At 37.0% G+C, this 18,905-nt stretch overlaps 5 protein-coding genes and 1 long non-coding RNA gene across 10 annotated transcripts; 5 read left to right on the top strand and 1 right to left on the bottom strand.

Moving 5' to 3' along the window:
* Positions 1–1,754: 1,754 nt before the first annotated feature.
* On the bottom strand, positions 1,755–2,209 carry AT5G09705. The gene has a single exon (NR_143232.1). It is a non-coding gene; the product is annotated as an other RNA (long non-coding RNA).
* A 303-nt stretch (positions 2,210–2,512) lies between these two features.
* Positions 2,513–5,121, top strand: AT5G66770 (GRAS family transcription factor). Its single transcript, NM_126075.5, has one exon. It carries the CDS (start codon positions 2,925–2,927, stop codon positions 4,677–4,679), a length of 1,755 nt encoding a protein of 584 aa, NP_201478.1. The 5' UTR covers positions 2,513–2,924; the 3' UTR covers positions 4,680–5,121.
* A 580-nt stretch (positions 5,122–5,701) lies between these two features.
* On the top strand, positions 5,702–6,638 carry AT5G66780 (late embryogenesis abundant protein). Of its 2 annotated transcripts, NM_126076.3 has the most exons (3): positions 5,702–5,995; positions 6,093–6,217; positions 6,325–6,638. In NM_126076.3, exons 1-3 carry the CDS (start codon positions 5,829–5,831, stop codon positions 6,396–6,398), a joined length of 366 nt encoding a protein of 121 aa, NP_201479.1. In that variant the 5' UTR covers positions 5,702–5,828; the 3' UTR covers positions 6,399–6,638. The 2 variants fall into 2 exon arrangements, with proteins under 2 accessions (NP_201479.1, NP_001330621.1); NM_001345801.1 differs by having other exon boundaries at positions 5,740–5,995; positions 6,093–6,605.
* Positions 6,639–7,043: 405 nt separating this feature from the next.
* Positions 7,044–10,011, top strand: AT5G66790 (Protein kinase superfamily protein). The gene is made up of 3 exons (NM_126077.5): positions 7,044–8,097; positions 8,340–8,384; positions 8,481–10,011. The coding sequence occupies exons 1-3, from the start codon at positions 7,383–7,385 to the stop codon at positions 9,587–9,589; spliced, it is 1,869 nt and encodes a 622-aa protein (NP_201480.3). The 5' UTR covers positions 7,044–7,382; the 3' UTR covers positions 9,590–10,011.
* A 3,463-nt stretch (positions 10,012–13,474) lies between these two features.
* On the top strand, positions 13,475–14,786 carry AT5G66800 (membrane-associated kinase regulator-like protein). The gene is made up of 2 exons (NM_126078.2): positions 13,475–14,129; positions 14,262–14,786. The coding sequence occupies exons 1-2, from the start codon at positions 13,635–13,637 to the stop codon at positions 14,316–14,318; spliced, it is 552 nt and encodes a 183-aa protein (NP_201481.1). The 5' UTR covers positions 13,475–13,634; the 3' UTR covers positions 14,319–14,786.
* A 288-nt stretch (positions 14,787–15,074) lies between these two features.
* On the top strand, positions 15,075–18,874 carry AT5G66810 (Ran-binding protein in the microtubule-organising centre protein). 4 transcript variants are annotated; one of them, NM_126079.5, is made up of 11 exons: positions 15,075–15,595; positions 15,738–15,830; positions 15,996–16,076; positions 16,240–16,349; positions 16,439–16,574; positions 16,668–16,766; positions 16,961–17,048; positions 17,152–17,696; positions 17,821–18,018; positions 18,116–18,457; positions 18,560–18,874. In NM_126079.5, exons 1-11 carry the CDS (start codon positions 15,128–15,130, stop codon positions 18,650–18,652), a joined length of 2,253 nt encoding a protein of 750 aa, NP_201482.2. In that variant the 5' UTR covers positions 15,075–15,127; the 3' UTR covers positions 18,653–18,874. The 4 variants fall into 4 exon arrangements, with proteins under 4 accessions (NP_201482.2, NP_001330744.1, NP_001330743.1 ...); NM_001345802.1 differs by having other exon boundaries at positions 17,152–18,018; NM_001345803.1 differs by having other exon boundaries at positions 15,080–15,595; positions 17,821–18,457; positions 18,560–18,818.
* Positions 18,875–18,905: the final 31 nt, after the last annotated feature.

The raw sequence follows: 18,905 nt of genomic DNA on the forward strand, positions 1-18,905 counted from the left end.
CCTTTATAATGTATCTCTCTTTAAAAGTCGTCCACTTGCTTATGGCGTATACTAAAAAAGTGCTCTTCCACATATGCAAATTGAAGATACAGTCGGTGAATGTAAATACAAAAATGATCTATGATTACGACCTTGAAGCTTAGAAACTAGCCCCACACCAATTCGACTAATTATGTAGTTCAATATTACACTAACCAACCATAAGATATTATATTTTTCCGCATGCGTGTGTGTTATTCCTAATTAGAACCAATCGATAACAAAATTAGAAAGCTCCACACAAATTAAACTAAACCAGTCGACTTCACCAACCAACCTTATCTATTAACCTGCTCATTTCACATTTAACAATTCCAAAACCCAATCAATTATAGTTAATTAAAAAATTTCGACACAAAGCTGACTTAGCAATGCCTAAAACGCAACGTATGAAAGAGAAATCGAGGAATGTCGTAATTAAATTGTCTAATCTTCATCTAACCTTGTCAATAAAGTAGGGTTTTTACTCACTCATACACCTTTCTTTTTCTTATCCTTATCTTAAAGTAAAAAATCTTTTTCAAATTTACTTTGACCGGTTACGGAACTTATGCTTAATGGGGGAAGATTCATATATATATATATAGACATACAAAACTTATTAGAATATATGGAGTTTTACCCGGAAAAAAAAACTCATTAGAATAAAAACTAATTCTTGTTGTTATTTACTTTTTACACAATGAATTTAACCAAATTGTAGAGAAATTACCTTATCTACTGCTTTTATGTTAATATAGTTCATAAGAAATCTGAAAAACACTATGCACCTAGTGCTGTATATTCAGAGACTGTTGTATGTTTTATGTAAAAACTGAAAGAGAGATGTGTAAGAAGTGGGTCACCAAAGTGAAGTGAGTGACATTTTGACGTGGAGACAAAGGTGCAGTGCAACACAAAAGAGAGGTTAGTCGAAAAGCCAGAGAGATTAAAACGTTGTTTTTTGCATATTTTTCTTTCCCACTCACTTTTTTTTATATAAAAAAACACATTTGCAAATTATCATTTATAAAAAGAAAATACTTTAACTATATCCTTCTTTATTTTCTGTTCAACCAAAATACTTTAAATATCCAACACAAACTCACATTTTAATTTTTGGTGATCGTTGCACTTAGTATGGTTGTTGCACACATTAGAAAAACTAAATTCTATAGGATTCAATTGTTCTAAAATTCTAATTATATATGTGAAAAGATGAAAAGCTGTCAGATTATATTTCCCTTACTGTATGTGTTACTATTAAAAACACTCCAGATTATTTTTTTTAAAAGCTTTGGAAATACTGTTTTATTTTTTTCATTTTTGGGTAATTTTTAAAAGCTAATTTTAAGATTGGTTGCTTCAATTGTGCAAGATCGATCCAATAACAGTTAAAAAGGCCCCACCAGCGATTCCTTTTCCGTGTCATATTTTAGAACTTACATGTATATTGGGCTGATCCATGGGCCCATCTGTCACCCTCATACAAACTATATATAAATTATAACACACACACAGTCTCATATATATATAACAAGTTGTCAATGAATAAATTGACAATACAATTTGAGATTATGTCTTACTTTAATTAATTATTTTATGGTGCGTCTATATTGTATCATGATGTTAATGTTTGGATATATATACAAACAAGTAATTTTCACATCAATTGCACTCTTCTTTTAATTTGTTTGGTAACCATGAAAATAAGACCATCTATTTATTTATCTATGAATGAATAATTAAGGAGGTAGGTGAGTCACTGAGAGTCAAGAGCAGTTTGTGATGGGAAAGAAGATACACATTACAGAGATCAACGGCAGAGATGAGGAACCCTACAGTATGATGACGTCATCGTTGACAGTGGTGGACCCCACCTCTCGGGTCCCTCGAAAAGAGCGGGATGAGAGATTTGTTTTCATTCATACACTTCTCAGTCTTCTGAATCTTCATCACTCTTAAACTTTAGGTTAATTTCATTTTTTGTAAACATATTTTACATCTATCTTAACCCAGATTTATATACGGTACGAATTTATTGAAAATATGGTATAGTTTGGAGGCATGAAAGAAGTAATATCAATATTGACAAGGAAAAGAGCGAGTTTATTTGTCTAGTGATGAAGAAGGACCCATAGCTTCGTCATATCCTCTCCTCCCACTGAGCGTTTCACTCACCAAAAAAGCTCTCTTTAATTTATTTTATCTTCTATTCCTTTATTTAGCAAACATTTTTTTAGTATTTGATTATAAAATCTGTTTAATTTTTGTTTTGGCGCGAGAGTGTGCGTCACGTGAACAAATTTACATTGTTATATCCCAAACGGAGACATTAATATGAACAACCTCGGCCATTATATGTCATATCGTCTTTAAAAAATGTTACACAACATTGTGAACTCAAATTCAGAAACTTGTTAGCGGATGAATCGATAATGACGAGTTCACAATGTAAAACTATGATAACATTCTCTTACACACAAAAACTAATGTGGGAGTAACTTGTACATATCTCTCTATTTCTTTCTTAGGAGACTAACAATTTGGAATTAGATCCAATGATTTCTATAATGTATGCATAAATATGTTATTGGTTAAGAGATGTGGTGTGTTTATATCGGTATTATTACCGTTACAAATATCATTGTCTTAAAAATAACAAAGAAAAATGTGTGGACCCACAATGAAATCAGACGGTCAGATTTTAATCAAACGTTGATCCACTTTCTAGGGCTGACCTTTCTTTCTTCTCCTCTCTTTACCTCTCTCTCTCTTCTAAAATCCAAAGCTTGAGATCCCGCCGTTTCTCTCTGGTCATCATCCTCTTCTTCAGTGACCGCAAATCTGCATGTTTGGCAGTGGTTTTTATAGACCGCCGGGAGGGTTAGATCTAGGCGTTAAGAATGGCTTACATGTGCACTGATAGTGGCAATCTAATGGCTATTGCTCAACAAGTCATCAAACAGAAGCAGCAACAAGAACAACAACAGCAGCAACATCATCAAGACCATCAGATTTTTGGTATTAATCCTTTGTCTCTTAACCCATGGCCCAATACTTCCCTCGGGTTTGGGCTTTCAGGTTCGGCTTTTCCCGACCCGTTTCAAGTTACCGGCGGCGGAGATTCCAACGATCCTGGCTTTCCTTTTCCTAACTTAGACCACCACCACGCCACAACCACCGGCGGTGGGTTCAGGTTATCTGATTTCGGCGGTGGAACCGGCGGCGGCGAGTTTGAGTCCGACGAGTGGATGGAGACTCTTATCAGCGGTGGAGACTCCGTTGCAGACGGTCCTGATTGTGACACCTGGCATGATAATCCCGATTACGTAATCTACGGTCCTGATCCATTCGATACTTACCCGAGTCGACTCAGTGTCCAACCGTCAGATCTAAACCGAGTCATTGACACGTCGAGTCCGCTTCCTCCGCCGACCTTGTGGCCTCCTTCTTCGCCATTATCGATTCCTCCGCTTACTCATGAGTCACCAACCAAAGAAGATCCAGAGACTAACGACTCCGAAGACGATGACTTCGACCTAGAACCACCTCTCCTCAAAGCTATATACGACTGTGCACGGATCTCAGACTCTGACCCTAACGAAGCTTCCAAGACGCTTCTTCAGATCCGAGAATCTGTATCGGAGCTAGGTGATCCGACGGAGCGAGTTGCATTTTACTTCACGGAAGCTCTCTCCAACAGACTGTCTCCTAATTCGCCGGCGACGTCGTCTTCTTCTTCATCTACGGAGGATTTAATCTTATCTTATAAAACCCTAAACGACGCTTGTCCTTACTCCAAATTCGCACATTTGACGGCGAATCAAGCGATTCTAGAAGCGACGGAGAAGTCGAACAAGATTCACATCGTCGATTTTGGAATCGTTCAAGGTATACAATGGCCTGCTCTTCTTCAAGCTCTAGCTACTCGTACTTCTGGTAAACCCACTCAAATCCGGGTCTCGGGTATACCCGCTCCATCTCTCGGTGAATCTCCGGAACCGTCGTTAATCGCCACCGGAAACCGCCTCCGTGATTTCGCCAAGGTTCTGGATCTGAATTTCGATTTCATCCCAATTCTCACTCCCATACATTTACTTAACGGGTCAAGTTTCCGGGTCGACCCGGATGAAGTACTGGCCGTGAATTTCATGCTCCAGCTCTACAAATTACTCGACGAGACGCCGACGATAGTTGACACCGCACTACGGCTCGCCAAATCGTTGAACCCGAGGGTCGTCACTCTCGGAGAATACGAAGTGAGCTTAAACCGGGTCGGTTTCGCTAACCGGGTAAAGAACGCGCTTCAATTCTATTCCGCGGTTTTCGAATCCCTTGAACCGAACTTGGGGCGTGATTCGGAGGAGAGAGTGAGAGTTGAGCGAGAGTTGTTCGGCCGGAGAATCTCGGGTTTGATTGGACCGGAGAAAACCGGAATTCATAGAGAAAGAATGGAAGAGAAAGAGCAATGGCGGGTATTAATGGAGAATGCCGGTTTTGAATCGGTTAAGCTGAGTAATTACGCAGTGAGCCAAGCGAAGATTCTATTGTGGAATTACAATTACAGCAATTTGTATTCAATTGTTGAATCTAAGCCTGGCTTCATCTCTTTGGCCTGGAACGATTTACCTCTCCTCACTCTTTCTTCCTGGCGATAACCAAACCAAACCGATCCGGTATTCTTAGTTTTGTTTTGTTTTCAATGTTATTTTTGGTTAGACAAATATTCAATTGTTAATATACTCCGTGGTCAGAGTGTTTTGTTTTTCTTTTAGTTCGAACGTTGAATTAATTCAGGGGTAGGTTTTGAATTCTCTGAACCTTATGTGTTTTTTGGTAACATCATTTGGATTTGTGAACTAGGTTTAAAAACTGGTCTTAGTCTTGTTGTTTTCTCATTAGATAATTTAAACTGGTTTGCTTCTTTATTTTTGGTTGGATAAAGTGACCGGTTCTGGTCATCTGTTTGAGATGTAATTACTATTTCATAAAATTAGGAAGTTGAAAGCCAAATATATTTGTAACTACTCTTTTATTTGTAATTTTGCTCAAAAAAGTGATGAAATGTAGTTTTGATATATGAATATCTACCATTATACATAAGTATATCTGAACATGGTACAACTTATGAAAGCTAAATGTCAATACTTGCAAAGATATAACAAATACAAGTTACATGAATAAGAGATGTGTGTTGAATTTATAAGTGTCATTTTCTTTTCACTTTAAAACAAACTTCATCTTCTTTTGTTTCTTATGTGTCAAAGTTGCCACAGTTGCTCTATTTGAGTCTTTCAGTGTCAGTCTCAGTCACTGTACTGATTTTACTTTTTTTTGTTGAGTGTGCCAATGATGACATCACTCCCACGTCCTCCATCCGTCTTCTTTTAACGGTCACGTGGCTCCCACCCTCTTTTCTCGATGTCTTTACCGACTTGTTCTAGCCCAACTTACTTGGGCCATTTAGATTTTTTGGTGGCCCAAGTTGCTAAAAGAGGATTTATCATAGAAATCTGAACCCGTTGCAGCGCTCAACACATGTCACAGTCCTGACAAACACGTATTCAAATCCTTGTTAAGTCCCGCCACCTGTCACCAGAGCACCACGAGGCAAACTCTGATCAGGACACCGTCGTACTATTATGTCGGAAGACAGGAAAGCTTAATTAAGCTTAAACCTGACGTATTTAACTTCGTTAACTCTACCTTACTAAAGGGTTTTAATTTAAAACTTATCATCTCCTCGTAAGAATAAAAACTACTTACTCTATAAATTTAAGCTTCAAGAAACCTCCAAAAGCAGAGAAATGATCAACGCTTTTAAGACTATCCGATCACTGCCCTCGAATACCACCGTCTCGTTCTGCTCAACACCATCTCGATTAGGCCGGAAAGTCACTGGAGTTAGTTTTGCCACCACTTCTGATCAGCAAAAGATGGATAAAAAGCCTGAAAATCCAAACGAGAAAACCGGGTTCGTCTCCTCCCCATATGTGTGTAGTTGTTTCTGATTCGTAATTTGGATGTTATTCAAAAAAAATTTCGTTCTCTTCTTTACTTTGATGGAGCAGTGACGTGATGTCGCATTCTTATGGAGAAGGGTACGCAACAAGGTCTGACGAAGAAGGGTTTGGAGGAATCTATGGAGGAAATCAAACACTTCAGAAGGAAAACGAGATCCATGAGAATCACCCTGGTACTCAGAATAGTTAGTTATCATATACACGTTTATTACTACTTATATGATCACTTTTATTGTTTACGATTCTGGGTGTGTGTGTGTGTGTTTTCATGTTATTGAAGATTACGACAAAACGCAAGGTAGCGAATCGAAGGAGAAGGAGAAAGCAAGGAACCAGACACAATCCCACTGCTAAAGAAAAAATGATGATTTAGTGTCTTTGTTCTTTATGCTTTAATAAAATCAGACTTGTGCTCTGTAGTTCGTAGACTCTGGTTAGAGTTTTTTTTTTGTTAATTGCGTTTTTTGACCCGTAACCTTTACCGGGTTTTTGTTGGTTATCCTTATCACTTTTGTAACACTCGTTGAATTAGTAGTTTTTGTTGATTGTTGAACATTCCCTTAATTTGACTGTGTTTGTTTATTTATGAACAAATCTACGGTTTTTTAGTTGAACCGTCGAGGAAAACATTCTTAGATAACGTCAGCAATGAATATTAGCCTGTTTTCGGACTTTCGATTCCGATGCAACACGTTAAAAGTAACGTCAGCGAAGATAAATTTGGTAAATTCATCTGAAACTCCAATGCTGATGGAACTTAGCTGGTGTGTTGCGTGTTCATAATTTATGTTATTAGTAACGTCTTAGAAGTTGGAATATTCACTCCAAGTTCGCACTTCAAAACTTTCAACAAGTTTTTAGTTCTTATCGTACGTCTCAAAACAGAGTTGAGGAGATTTAGCTTCTACTGTTTAGTGTTCTACACTTGCTTCGTACAAAGAATTGAATTTTTATTTCCATAGTTACATGCACATATTTGTATTAACAATCTCTTATTATTGGTTAGTATCATATCTGTAGTTATTCGAACACTGGGGGCAAATTTCATTTAATCAATCACCTAACGAGGCTATGATGCATGATTAACGAACGTTAAAGCCAAAATGTCAAGACTACCCCCTTATTATCAGCTCGCAGTTGGTCAATGCCTCAATGGTCTGAAGTTCAGACTCTGAACTATAATACAAGGTCAACTCAACCCGCTGGTAGTAACGAAAGTACGAAACAGTCAAAAACATATCTTAAAAATTACATAAAAACCGGAAACGAAGTTGCAGAATTTACAGTTTCTGCCATTGGGACAATCATTCGATCTCATCATTATCCTTCTTTCTCTCCATGGCAGAAACTCCTCAACCGTATCTCATCTTCGTCTTCTTCGTCTTCACTCTAACCGTTGCTACACAAACCACCGGTTCGGTTAAGTGCAAAACAAGTTTGCTCCGTTACCCGTTTGGTTTCTCCGACGGTTATCCGATCCGATTCAACTGCTCTGAGATAACCGGAGAGGCCGTGATCGGTGAATTCGCTGTGCAAGAAGTGACAAACTCCAACATCTACGTCGAAATCCCGCCGGTTTGCAAACGCAACATCCGTAAAATCGAACAACTTTTCCGGGAAAATCTTGCTCCGTCGAAATTACAGAACATAATTCTCGTCCAAGGATGCAAGAAACAGAACAAGTCTTCTAATTGCTTAATCCGCAATAAATTCGTTGAAAACCGGTTAAATCTCAGCAAATGTAAATCTCCGGTTAGCTGTCTCGACGGAGCAACAACGACAACTGCCGATGTGATGAGTTTAGGCGACGTTGTGAACGGAAGTGGATGTAAGTATTGGTTCTCTTCTATTTCTCAATCGCAAGTTTCGGTCAATTTGGGTCGACTCAAGCTTGATTGGTGGCTTAAGGGAAGTTGCAGTAACACCACTTGCTCGGAGAACGCAGACTGTGCCAAAGTTAAGCTCGACGACGGTGGACTCGGTCATCGCTGCACTTGTCGTGAAGGATTTAGCGGTAAAGCCTTCACCGTGCCTGGTGGTTGCCACCGATTAGGTTCGTTCCGGTCTTTGACTTTTGTTTTCCAATCTTGACCGACATACAAATACACCAATGGTACAATGACACGTACGCTTTTAGCAAGGAGGAAAAGCTGACTTTTCAAAACTTGGCGGAAGAAATTAGTTGACAATGATTTTTTTTTGATAAACAATAAAACAAAACGATATTTCTGTTCCGACAAAAAAATGAAAAGAAAAGATATTTCTCTTAATTATTTTTAACTGTCATGGTTTCAGTTTACAAACGCAAAGGACTACACAAACTCGTTGTTCTTGGTACTGGTAAGTAAATTACTAATCCTATTATTCGGTTAAGTATCAATTAGTTGCGGTTTAATTAAGTCTCGAAAAGTTGAATGTTTTGTGTTTTTGTTATAGCGGGGATTTTGGTTGGAGTTTTAGTAATCGTGGTCTTGATAGCTACATATTTCTTCCGGAACAAGCAATCTGCGTCATCTGAAAGAGCATCAATCGCGAATCGCTTGCTTTGCGAGCTAGCCGGAAACTCAAGTGTTCCTTTCTACACCTACAAAGAGATTGAGAAAGCTACCGATAGTTTCTCCGACAAGAACATGCTCGGAACCGGAGCATACGGAACAGTCTACGCAGGCGAATTCCCAAACAGCTCATGCGTCGCTATAAAACGTCTCAAACACAAAGACACTACAAGCATTGACCAAGTTGTGAACGAGATCAAGCTTCTTTCCTCTGTGAGCCACCCAAATCTAGTACGTCTCTTAGGTTGTTGCTTTGCAGATGGAGAACCGTTTCTAGTCTATGAGTTCATGCCAAACGGAACTCTTTATCAGCATTTACAACACGAGAGAGGCCAACCACCACTTTCTTGGCAGCTCCGACTCGCCATTGCGTGTCAAACCGCAAACGCAATCGCACATCTCCACTCTTCAGTAAACCCTCCTATCTACCACCGAGACATAAAATCTAGTAACATCCTCCTTGACCACGAATTCAACTCCAAGATATCTGATTTCGGACTCTCTAGGCTCGGCATGTCTACCGATTTCGAAGCCTCTCATATCTCCACGGCTCCACAAGGCACTCCAGGATACTTAGATCCTCAATATCACCAAGATTTTCAGCTCTCGGACAAGAGTGATGTCTATAGCTTTGGAGTTGTTCTCGTAGAAATCATCTCAGGCTTTAAAGTCATAGACTTCACTCGTCCCTACTCTGAAGTGAACCTAGCCTCTCTTGCCGTCGACAGGATCGGAAGAGGGCGTGTGGTAGATATCATCGATCCCTGCTTAAACAAAGAAATCAATCCGAAAATGTTTGCATCTATCCACAACTTAGCAGAATTGGCGTTTCGCTGCTTATCCTTTCACAGAAACATGAGGCCTACGATGGTAGAAATTACGGAAGATCTCCACCGGATTAAGCTTATGCACTATGGTACAGAGTCAGGTAAGTTCAAAAACCGATCCGAAATAGATATGAAGAGACAACAATCATTTCCGAGAGAATGAAAAGTAAACACTTGGCAGAAATTATGTATAGTTTAGTATTCAAGTTTTTTTATTCGAATTTTAAGCTCTATATACATAGAGGTAAAACTCTGTCTTTTGGTTTTATTGGTTCCTTGTGTATGAAGTAAACAGTCGGCAGAGAGGAAAAAAAAAAAGAACAACATGCAAAAATATACTTTACCGATAGCACGGGATAAAATATTGGGCCTGATCAGTTCCACAGATTGTCCTTATAATTGGGCCTTGAGAGTTTACAATGTACAGTAGTAAACTGTAAACGTAATTAATAAGCTTTTTATTAGTGTTTGAAAAGGTAGTAATTAATTAGGGAAGGATCGTATTTTGGTCAGAGGAAGGATACGCAGCACACACTCCAACTAATACTCGACAGCTCATTGCTTCCATTTGTCAGCTTATCCGAAGCCGACCATTTTGAAGAGTTTAGTTTAATTTAAATATTATCGGTGGAATTTTAAGTTCAACCTATTTTCTATATATATATATATTTTTTTTGACGGCAACCTATTTTCTATATTACTTACTCGTTGATAATATCATAACTAATTAATACTACAACAAAAAAAGTATAGTATATAAATGATCAGTTGCTTTGTTATAATTAAAAATAAAACAATGTAACCCTGCACGTACGCCTCCGTAGTACCCCTGTGAACAGCTTTCGATGAATTAATTAGTCATTACATTATCATTTTATGAACAAAAAATAATAAATTGTCATGTATATATATATTTATTGTCGTCCAACTATAAACTTAAGAAACAGTTTTTAAAAAGTAAATTAAAAATAATTTTAGTGGTTATTCATATCTATGTATAGGGATGGGATGGTTATCATGGTCCACTTATTTTCATCATCTTCGATCCAAAAAAAATCATCCACTTTTCAAAATTTAGATATTTTATTAAGAGAGTTATAAATGTGAAATTCCAAGTTATACAAACAACTATTTATTTCTTTGTCAACCAAAACCATTAATATATTATCAAGGATTTTTAGTAGTATATTATTATTGGGTTATTTTCAAAAAGGTCAAATCAATTATTTCGGAATTGAATCTTTGACTAGTCACGCTGAAGAGAATGGGGGCTTCTTAACTGAAAGACACGTGTCATAAACCTATTTGCCATTCATCACCTGAGAAAAGCGTTCTTTGACTGCACGTTATATACTTACTTCATAGAGGCCGAGTGACTTGAAGTAGAGACCCAAACCTTAACTATAACCAGATGGTTCCGAAAATGAGACCAAGATACTATACATGGATGATTAATACCCTTACATTCACGTCTGCAGAAACAATATTTGTTCGTTCTTGTGTATCTCTTCTTATGTATATACTTAACACCAATTTACTAGTAGTAAATATATAACGAGTGTGTAATAAAGAAGAATGAGAGATGCAGAAGAAGCACGTGGGGTCAGGCCAAAAGGTCGGCATCGCCAGCTAATAAAACCTTTCTTTTCACTATTGAGTCAAACCATAGTCAATGCAAAAGGGAGATTATGGTTCATATTTTTCCCTTTTGTAGAATTATAATTTACAAGGGTGGATGGTATTGGTCGACCGCAAAACAACGTGATTGTGTGTGCTAATGCAATAGCGAGCTCTTCGTGTTACAAGTTCGATATTTGTATGTACCAAAACTTCAAACGCTTGATATTTTTTTATAAAGTAGAACGTTAGAATCCACATATAGGTAGGTACAAGCTAGAGGGTGCTTTTACGGTTTTAACAAATCTTTTGGTCGAATTTATTGCATAAGAACATATACGAGAAGAGACACTCTGGCTCATTAATTATGTTTTTTTAACTATTTGACGAAAATTGTAGAAAAAAGGAGTGACGTAGCTTTCAAAGACACTTCCGTGGAAGAGATGCCATCTCTCCATATCTGGCTACTATGACACTTTCCTTTTATATCTTTCTCCCCTCATTTCTTTTCGTTTTTTTCAAGTTTCATCAAATATTATTCAAATTTGAATCTTTTGTTTTGGACCCACGATTATTTTTATTTACCCAATGCTCTTAATTTTTATTTTTTTTGTTGAAGTTGCAAACATTACAAGTGAAAAATAACCTGCCCTAGTAGGGATCTTTTCATTAACTTCACCACTAAAACAAATGAAGGTAAATGCATGTTGACCATTTATATGTTTCGTAATTAATAACCTGACCACGGAATACTCATTAAATAGGTTACTTTATAGTATTTGAAAAAAAGAAAAAAAAAACATTAGAGGATTCACTATATAAATAAATAAAATAATAATCCACTACAATACTATAAGTTAAGTTATCTTAAGGAGACCTCTCGGAATCATCCTATTTCGCCTTAAAATAAAATCATCTACAGAAACTTTTATTCTTTAGTATGATTTGTTAGAGGAGATGACAACTGTATATTAATATTTTATACTTATCTATGCGTACGTGTGTATTTATCTTTTTAAAAACAAGAAAAAAGTAAGCCAAGACTCTTCGCAACTTCTAAACAGTAATCTTCTAATCTACTAAATTAACAGGAGAATATTAGAAAAAATATATATAGGCTGTCTCTTAACCTTTTTTTTTTTTCACACCAGTGCCTTAACTTTGGTTAACATGACTGTTAAAATGGAAATCAAATCACCATTTTTTTTTTCTTGTTAACTAATTCGATAATTAAGAAAAACACAGTTATTACGTTATGACAAAACATCATGTCATATGTACTGATGTACACGGTCTGACATTTTGGCAATGCAAATCACTTCATATTATCCCGACAATAAAAAGCTAAAATGAAATAAAAGAAAAATTAAAGTTGCAGTTAAGTGTGTTACCAAACATTAAAACCAATTAAACGCAACACAATATGTTGACCAAACAAAATCTAAAAAAAACACCATTCAGTAAGAAAAAAAAAACGACCCAATATACAATAAATTTAACTATTATATCAAAAAATATTATAATCGACGATCAAGACTTAGAGCATGTTCATAAGTGATACTCACAAAGTATCATTAAGAGTTTTTTTAGTATTATTTATAATGTTTGTTTAATAAATCTATATAATATTTTTTGTTTTTGTCAAATGTGACCAATCAGAAGAAGTCACGTCAGATGATATTGGTATCACAAATATTAGTGGGCTGATACTGATCAAGAATATTCTAATTGCTTTACTAATATAAAAATAATTTTTGGACTTGTGATACTCTAAAAATATCACCCATGTACATGGTCTTATATCCTCTTGACGAAAAAAGAGTTATATCCTAATGTATTATATTAATATTGTTATCGCGTCGCAACTCTAATTCAGATATGGGTAATAGCTTGTGTGGGAAGTGGGAGATTTTTTCATTTGGACTACTGAAATTCAAATACTACAATTCACATAGTCGAGAGTTTTTAAAAAATTATATGTTTGAATATCTGATTGGTATGGAAAATTTCTAGATACATACACCTATTTATCCCTTAAAAAAGAAACGAAAGAAAAAACAGTTCCATGTGTTTTTAATTTAGCAACTGTATCGGAGCGTGTCTCAGCAGAAATTCTTGGGCCTATTTTTGTCCAAATTCCAATAGCCGAACAGTCAATTGACACGTGTATAAGACATCACCATCCCAAGTAATTACTCTCTATTGTACTGTACAGATTGGTTTGATGATAAATATTCAAATATATGCCAAACAGTAAATAATAACTAATCAATTTTTTAAAAAAAAATCAACGAATATTTTCTTTCATAATAAAAACCCTAAATAAGGAATAACAAAGTAAAAAAACAAAGTTTTTAAAAAAAGATATAATAATATTAATACTATTTTGGTTATTATGGCTTCATCATTGATCCTTTGTGCATAAGAACTAAATGAGTAATTGAGTACTATATAATACTGCACAAGGCTCTCTCTGTGCAATTGACTGTCCCTACCAAAATTAACTCTCTCTATCTCTCTCTCTTTCTTTCTCTGTGTAAGAAGAGTCTTTAAAAGTGAGTATATTTCGACACAAACGAGCTCTGTCTGTAATGGCATGCTTAGAAATGTACAACTCCAATGGTGGTGGTGGAACTCCCATGAGTCCTAGAATCTCCTTCTCTAACGATTTCGTTGAGATTAGGCCAGAGACGACCAAGACGACGAGATCAAGCCCTCTCTCTAAACAAGAGGGTTCTTCTTCTTCTTTTTCAGATAATTTCGAGTTCTCTGTCTCAAACTACACAATGATGCCAGCTGATGAACTTTTCTCTAAAGGAAAGCTTTTGCCTTTCAAGGAAACCAATCAAGTCCAGAGAACTTTAAGAGAAGAGCTTCTCGTTGAAGAAGACGAAGAAGAAGGTCCACGTGATGCTACCAACATCTTCTCTCTCAAGCCACCAATCTTCTCATCATCTTCTTCTTCTTCTTCTTCTTCCAAGGGAAGGTGGAAAGGGCTTTTGGGCCTTAAGAGGGCCCATGTTGGGTCTAAGAACAATGAAGAGCGATTTGTTCATCATATGATTAACAACAACAAACAATCTCAGGTACTTTCTCTGATCTGCCTTGGATTTGTTCATATATATGAGCATGGTGTCGATGAAAGTCGTGTAATTTGTTTTTATTTCTCTTAAATACGTTATGTAAAAATACACTTTTTGTTCTCGAAATGTTCATAGGAAGCAATTGGTGGAAGAGAAGGGTCAAGTTGCAGGGAGATGAAGAAGAGTATGTAGAGCTTAAAAACAAAAAAGGCTTTCACTTGGTTTTTGTTTTTTTAGGAACATGGCTGCTTCCAAATTTTTAAAAATTTAGATTTATGTTAATCTTAGATCTGAAAAATTACTAAAAAAAAAGACACTTATGTGTTGTTGACGGAGATGGTTTATTTCATTAACTGTTTTCCACTACACATGTTTCATCGATTCTTCTGAGTTTTTATCTTGTTTTTTCTTTTTCTTTTGAAGGGTGTGAGTATTAGATCTATCTTTGTCGACTATTTGGAATGGATGTAGTTTTTTTTTTTGTCGTTGTACAAAAGAAAAAAAGAAGAACAGAGTGTGAGTAGTTCAGAAAATTTAAGTTCCAGTTGTTTTTTAAAATTGAAGCAACGCATATGTCTATTGTCTTCGTCTTTAGACATCTCTTGTCTGTCCATTCGTTATTAGCTATTACCATTCAACTCCAACTTCTCTCTCGTTGACTGTGTTATCTAGTGATTACTATGCCTCAGAGATTCAGAAATATGTCATATAAAAATTACTAGCGTTTCTTTATTGCAGTTTCCCCATATAATGGCAATGCAGCGAGAAATTTACATGGTTTCCTAAAATATTGAAAGGCCCAAAAATTATTGTTTGGTCTTGTTGGGCCTGAAATGGAAATAAGCAAATACATATTCATATTTTTTTATTTTTTTTCAAAGAAGATATTCGATATTTATCAACTGATATAAGATAAGCTATTGGGCTTCTATTTTAACAGTTGTAACCCGCCAGTAAAAAATGCGCTAGCTTATATTATTACCGTGACTCGATCTTTCAAAATGCCACGTGGCATTTATTATGTGGATTTGGATTTTCTAACTTGTTCTCCTCACGAAACAAAATTCACCCACACAAGACAAAGCGATCGTCGATCCCACCCACAATCTAAGATCGCCGGCCGATTCTCGTCGCCGACAAAAGAAGAACCGAGGAAGAGGAAAGCAACTATGGATTCCACACCTGTAAATTGGGAAGCGCTTGATGCTCTCATCATCGATTTCGTTAGCTCTGAAAACCTGGTTGAAGACGCCGCCGCCGCCGTCAATTCACCTCCATCTCCATTATCGTCTCCTTCTTCTTCTTCATCTCCTTCTATTTCCTCTTCTTCTTATCACTCCAGATTGATCATTCGCCGGATCCGAAGCTCGATTGAATCCGGTGACATTGAAACCGCCATCGATATTCTTCGCTCCCACGCTCCTTTCGTCCTCGATGATCATCGGATTCTATTTCGCCTCCAGAAACAGGTGAATCTCCTCAACCTTCTATCTGAATCCCCCCCCTGCTAAAACTGATTAGGATCATCAATCCAAATTTGGTTTCTTAGGGTTGCTGGAAATTTTCGAATTAGAGTATAGATTTTAAACAGAATCTTTGTTTCCTGTGAAGAAATTTATTGAGCTTTTGAGAAAAGGAACACATGAAGCTGCAATTGATTGCTTGAGGACTTGTGTTGCTCCCTGTGCTCTTGATGCCTACCCGGTACTGGAATATTCCATCTCTCTTTTTTGTAACATACTACACTTTTTTTTATGGATTTGTTAGATTCTTGCTCTGTTTTTACCTCCATCTTTGTAAAAGAGGTTTTGTTTTCTGTTCCTGAGTTCTCAATCTATGAAGTTCTGACCTCTGCATATATATCTCAAGGAAGCTTATGAGGAATTCAAGCATGTTCTTCTTGCACTCATCTATGATAAAGATGACCAAACCTCTCCAGTAGCAAACGAGGTATGCCATGTTTCTGCAGCTTTTTTGTTTATTTTGTTTTTTCTTAGAATGTTATCTGATCTTGCGGACACAGAATGTCCTATGTTTATTTTTTGAACTGCTGCTATACATCATGCAGAATTTGTATTTTGGATTATAAGGAATTGCGCTTTCTGTTCTTCAGTGGGCAGAGAAAAGAAGGTATGAAATGGCTGGACTGATGTCATCTGTCTTACGAGCTTCTTTGCAAGCATATGATCCAGTATTTTCTATGACACTAAGATATCTGATAAGGTAAGGCTAAGTTCGTTTTTCAACTCTCTTGTTATTGGTTGTGTTCTTTTTCGCTTACTCTGATTAATCCCTTGTTCTACCTTTACCAGCATACACAAAGGATTTTGCTTTCACCAAGGAATTTCTTCCGCAGTTTCTGATCTAACCCACAGATTGCTCCTGGAGGAACGTGATGCACCAGCCACGCCTATTGAAAGCATGTATGAAGTACCACCGTTTGATGAGGTAACATGGCACTTAGCTTCTTGATCATCTTGTAATTTAAATGTGATTGTATCTATAACACGCATTGTACTGAATTTTTATATCAAATTTCAGGTGGATATACAGGCTCTTGCTCATGCGGTTGAGCTCACTAGACAAGGTGCTGTTGATAGTATGAAATTTGCCAAAGGTGACCTTTTCCAGGCATTCCAGGTTTCAATCCCCTCCATTTCTTTATACATTCTATGCATTGTCATCAATCCTCACCATCCCTTTGCTGTTAAAATACAATGTCATGCGAAAACTTTAGTTTGCGCTTAATTTGTATACTGTAGTTACTTACTATTATCGTGGTTTAATTTTATATATCTGCACTGCAACCTAATTCGTGCTTCTACTTATTGCAGAATGAATTGTGCAGGATGCGATTAGATGTTTCTGTTCTTGATGAACTTGTTAAGGAGTACTGCATATACAGGGGTATTGTGGATTCAGGTTGGTGATCAAGCTCTAGGCAGTTTCAAGATCCTATTCATTATTCTACCACTTTTTCTTTTTTGGCATTCATCAATTTCTGATCGTTTTAATCTTCAATCAGAGATGCAAATGATCACGATTCCTGCCAAACGCAACCAATCGGAGGTGGGCCGCAGCTTATCAAGAGATTGTTCTTCGGAAATAGATCTCAACACAAGTCAACATTCAGATATTGAGAATTATAGCAACAAGAGCATGCTCGATGGCTCACTCACATATGACACTGAAATGTCTTGCGAAGAAGGAGGTGACGTTGGCACACGTTATGGCAGTGAACCAACCAGTGTTTGTGAAGATTGCAGCACTAGCTGGTCAAATCAATGTGAAAATACAAGAGCTCTTCTTAGAATTAGATCCCATATGAATAGTGAGGGGAATAAACGCAAAAGATGGTGTGGGCGTACTGCTGAAATGGATTGTCTTCCTCGTATTTCATTTGCCAATTCCGAGTCAGGCACAAACCCTATAGAGGACAAGTATGAGATAGCGTTGGCACTGAAGGAATTGGTTAGCAGAGGAATGGCAGCAGAAGCATTTTCCGAAATCAGCACCATGGATCCAGATTTTTTCACACAAAATCCGGGTTTACTTTTCCACCTTAAGCAGGTAATGGTGCAAGAACAACTTAAAGCTCTCGGTATATTCCCCCCAAGAGATATTGTTTGTAACTTCTTCGTTTTGCACAGTAACGGAGGAACTTGTTTATATATATATATATATAAATGTACAGGTCGAATTTCTGAAGCTGGTGAGTGCTGGTGATCACAATGGAGCCCTAAAGGTCGCATGCTTTCACTTAGGTCCCTTAGCCGCCAATGACCAGTCTTTACTGAAGACATTGAAGGAGACTTTGTTAGTTTTACTCCAACCCGACGGAACCGCACCTGGGAAAGATTTGCCTTTGAATGATCTGGCAAATACGCTACAGGTAACAATGTTTTTAGTTTTGATCTCTTCTTCTGGTTTTGTCTCAGATGAAAGATGGAACACACAACTGGTGTTTGTTTTTGCCATTCTTTTTTAAGGTTTCTGTCGGTAATAGGCTCGGGATCGAAGAACCGAAGTTAATGAAAATAATCAAAGCGACGCTTCACACGCATACCGAGTGGTTTAAGCTTCAGATGTGTAAAGACCGGTTCAATAATCTCCTGAAGATAGATTCTTTGAAAGAAGTGAACACCGATTTGATTGGTGCTATTAAATCAAAATCAAAGAAAGATAGCAACACAAACTTGTCTTCTCAAGTCACGACGACGTCTTCAAGCACCATGACATCAGAAGATGGTGGAAGCAGCAGCTTGATGATGATGACTCAGACTTTGCCAAGAGAAGCTTTGTGGGAAGAAAGTGCAATTCTTAAAGTAATGGTACGTTTTTCAAGATCCTTACGAGTTTTGGATCAATAATTGTTTATGTTTTTCGGATTTTGCTTATATTGTATAGTATAGTGACGAGAGAGATGGTTTCAGGAATTTCTGGCGATGCCGAGGTCTGATGCAATTCAACTGCTATCACAATACAATGGAGACGCTGAGGCTGTGATTCAGCAACTCTTTGGGTAAACCCAAACCAGACTAGACCGCGTAGAACTGAACTGAGGCCGGTTTATTTTAATTTGGATGAGTTATTATTGGTTTATTCATTTCTGTATTTGTACATTAACTTTACACAGACACACTTGAGTAAAAGAAAATAAATAGTTTTATCAATAAAAAAGTGGTTGCATAGAGAGGAAAAAGGACGTCGATAGTATGGGCCTTAATCAAAAGCCCAATAATTATTTTAGAATGTTAAACTGTATGTACTTCTTGGAAT

The sequence above is a fragment of the Arabidopsis thaliana genome, chromosome 5 (assembly GCF_000001735.4).
Source record: "Arabidopsis thaliana chromosome 5, partial sequence".
NCBI lineage: Eukaryota > Viridiplantae > Streptophyta > Magnoliopsida > Brassicales > Brassicaceae > Arabidopsis > Arabidopsis thaliana.

Coding starts and splice junctions, on each gene's coding strand:
- AT5G66770 (NM_126075.5), top strand. CDS start 2,925: ATGGCTTACATGTGCACTGATAGTGGCAATCTAATGGCTATTGCTCAA.
- AT5G66780 (NM_126076.3), top strand. CDS start 5,829: ATGATCAACGCTTTTAAGACTATCCGATCACTGCCCTCGAATACCACC. Junction 5,996..6,092: donor AATCCAAACGAGAAAACCGG/GTTCGTCTCCTC, acceptor TTGATGGAGCAG/TGACGTGATGTCGCATTCTT. Junction 6,218..6,324: donor GATCCATGAGAATCACCCTG/GTACTCAGAATA, acceptor ATGTTATTGAAG/ATTACGACAAAACGCAAGGT.
- AT5G66790 (NM_126077.5), top strand. CDS start 7,383: ATGGCAGAAACTCCTCAACCGTATCTCATCTTCGTCTTCTTCGTCTTC. Junction 8,098..8,339: donor TGGTGGTTGCCACCGATTAG/GTTCGTTCCGGT, acceptor TCATGGTTTCAG/TTTACAAACGCAAAGGACTA. Junction 8,385..8,480: donor ACTCGTTGTTCTTGGTACTG/GTAAGTAAATTA, acceptor TTTTTGTTATAG/CGGGGATTTTGGTTGGAGTT.
- AT5G66800 (NM_126078.2), top strand. CDS start 13,635: ATGGCATGCTTAGAAATGTACAACTCCAATGGTGGTGGTGGAACTCCC. Junction 14,130..14,261: donor ACAACAACAAACAATCTCAG/GTACTTTCTCTG, acceptor AAATGTTCATAG/GAAGCAATTGGTGGAAGAGA.
- AT5G66810 (NM_126079.5), top strand. CDS start 15,128: ATGCCACGTGGCATTTATTATGTGGATTTGGATTTTCTAACTTGTTCT. Junction 15,596..15,737: donor TATTTCGCCTCCAGAAACAG/GTGAATCTCCTC, acceptor TTTCCTGTGAAG/AAATTTATTGAGCTTTTGAG. Junction 16,767..16,960: donor ACCTTTTCCAGGCATTCCAG/GTTTCAATCCCC, acceptor TACTTATTGCAG/AATGAATTGTGCAGGATGCG.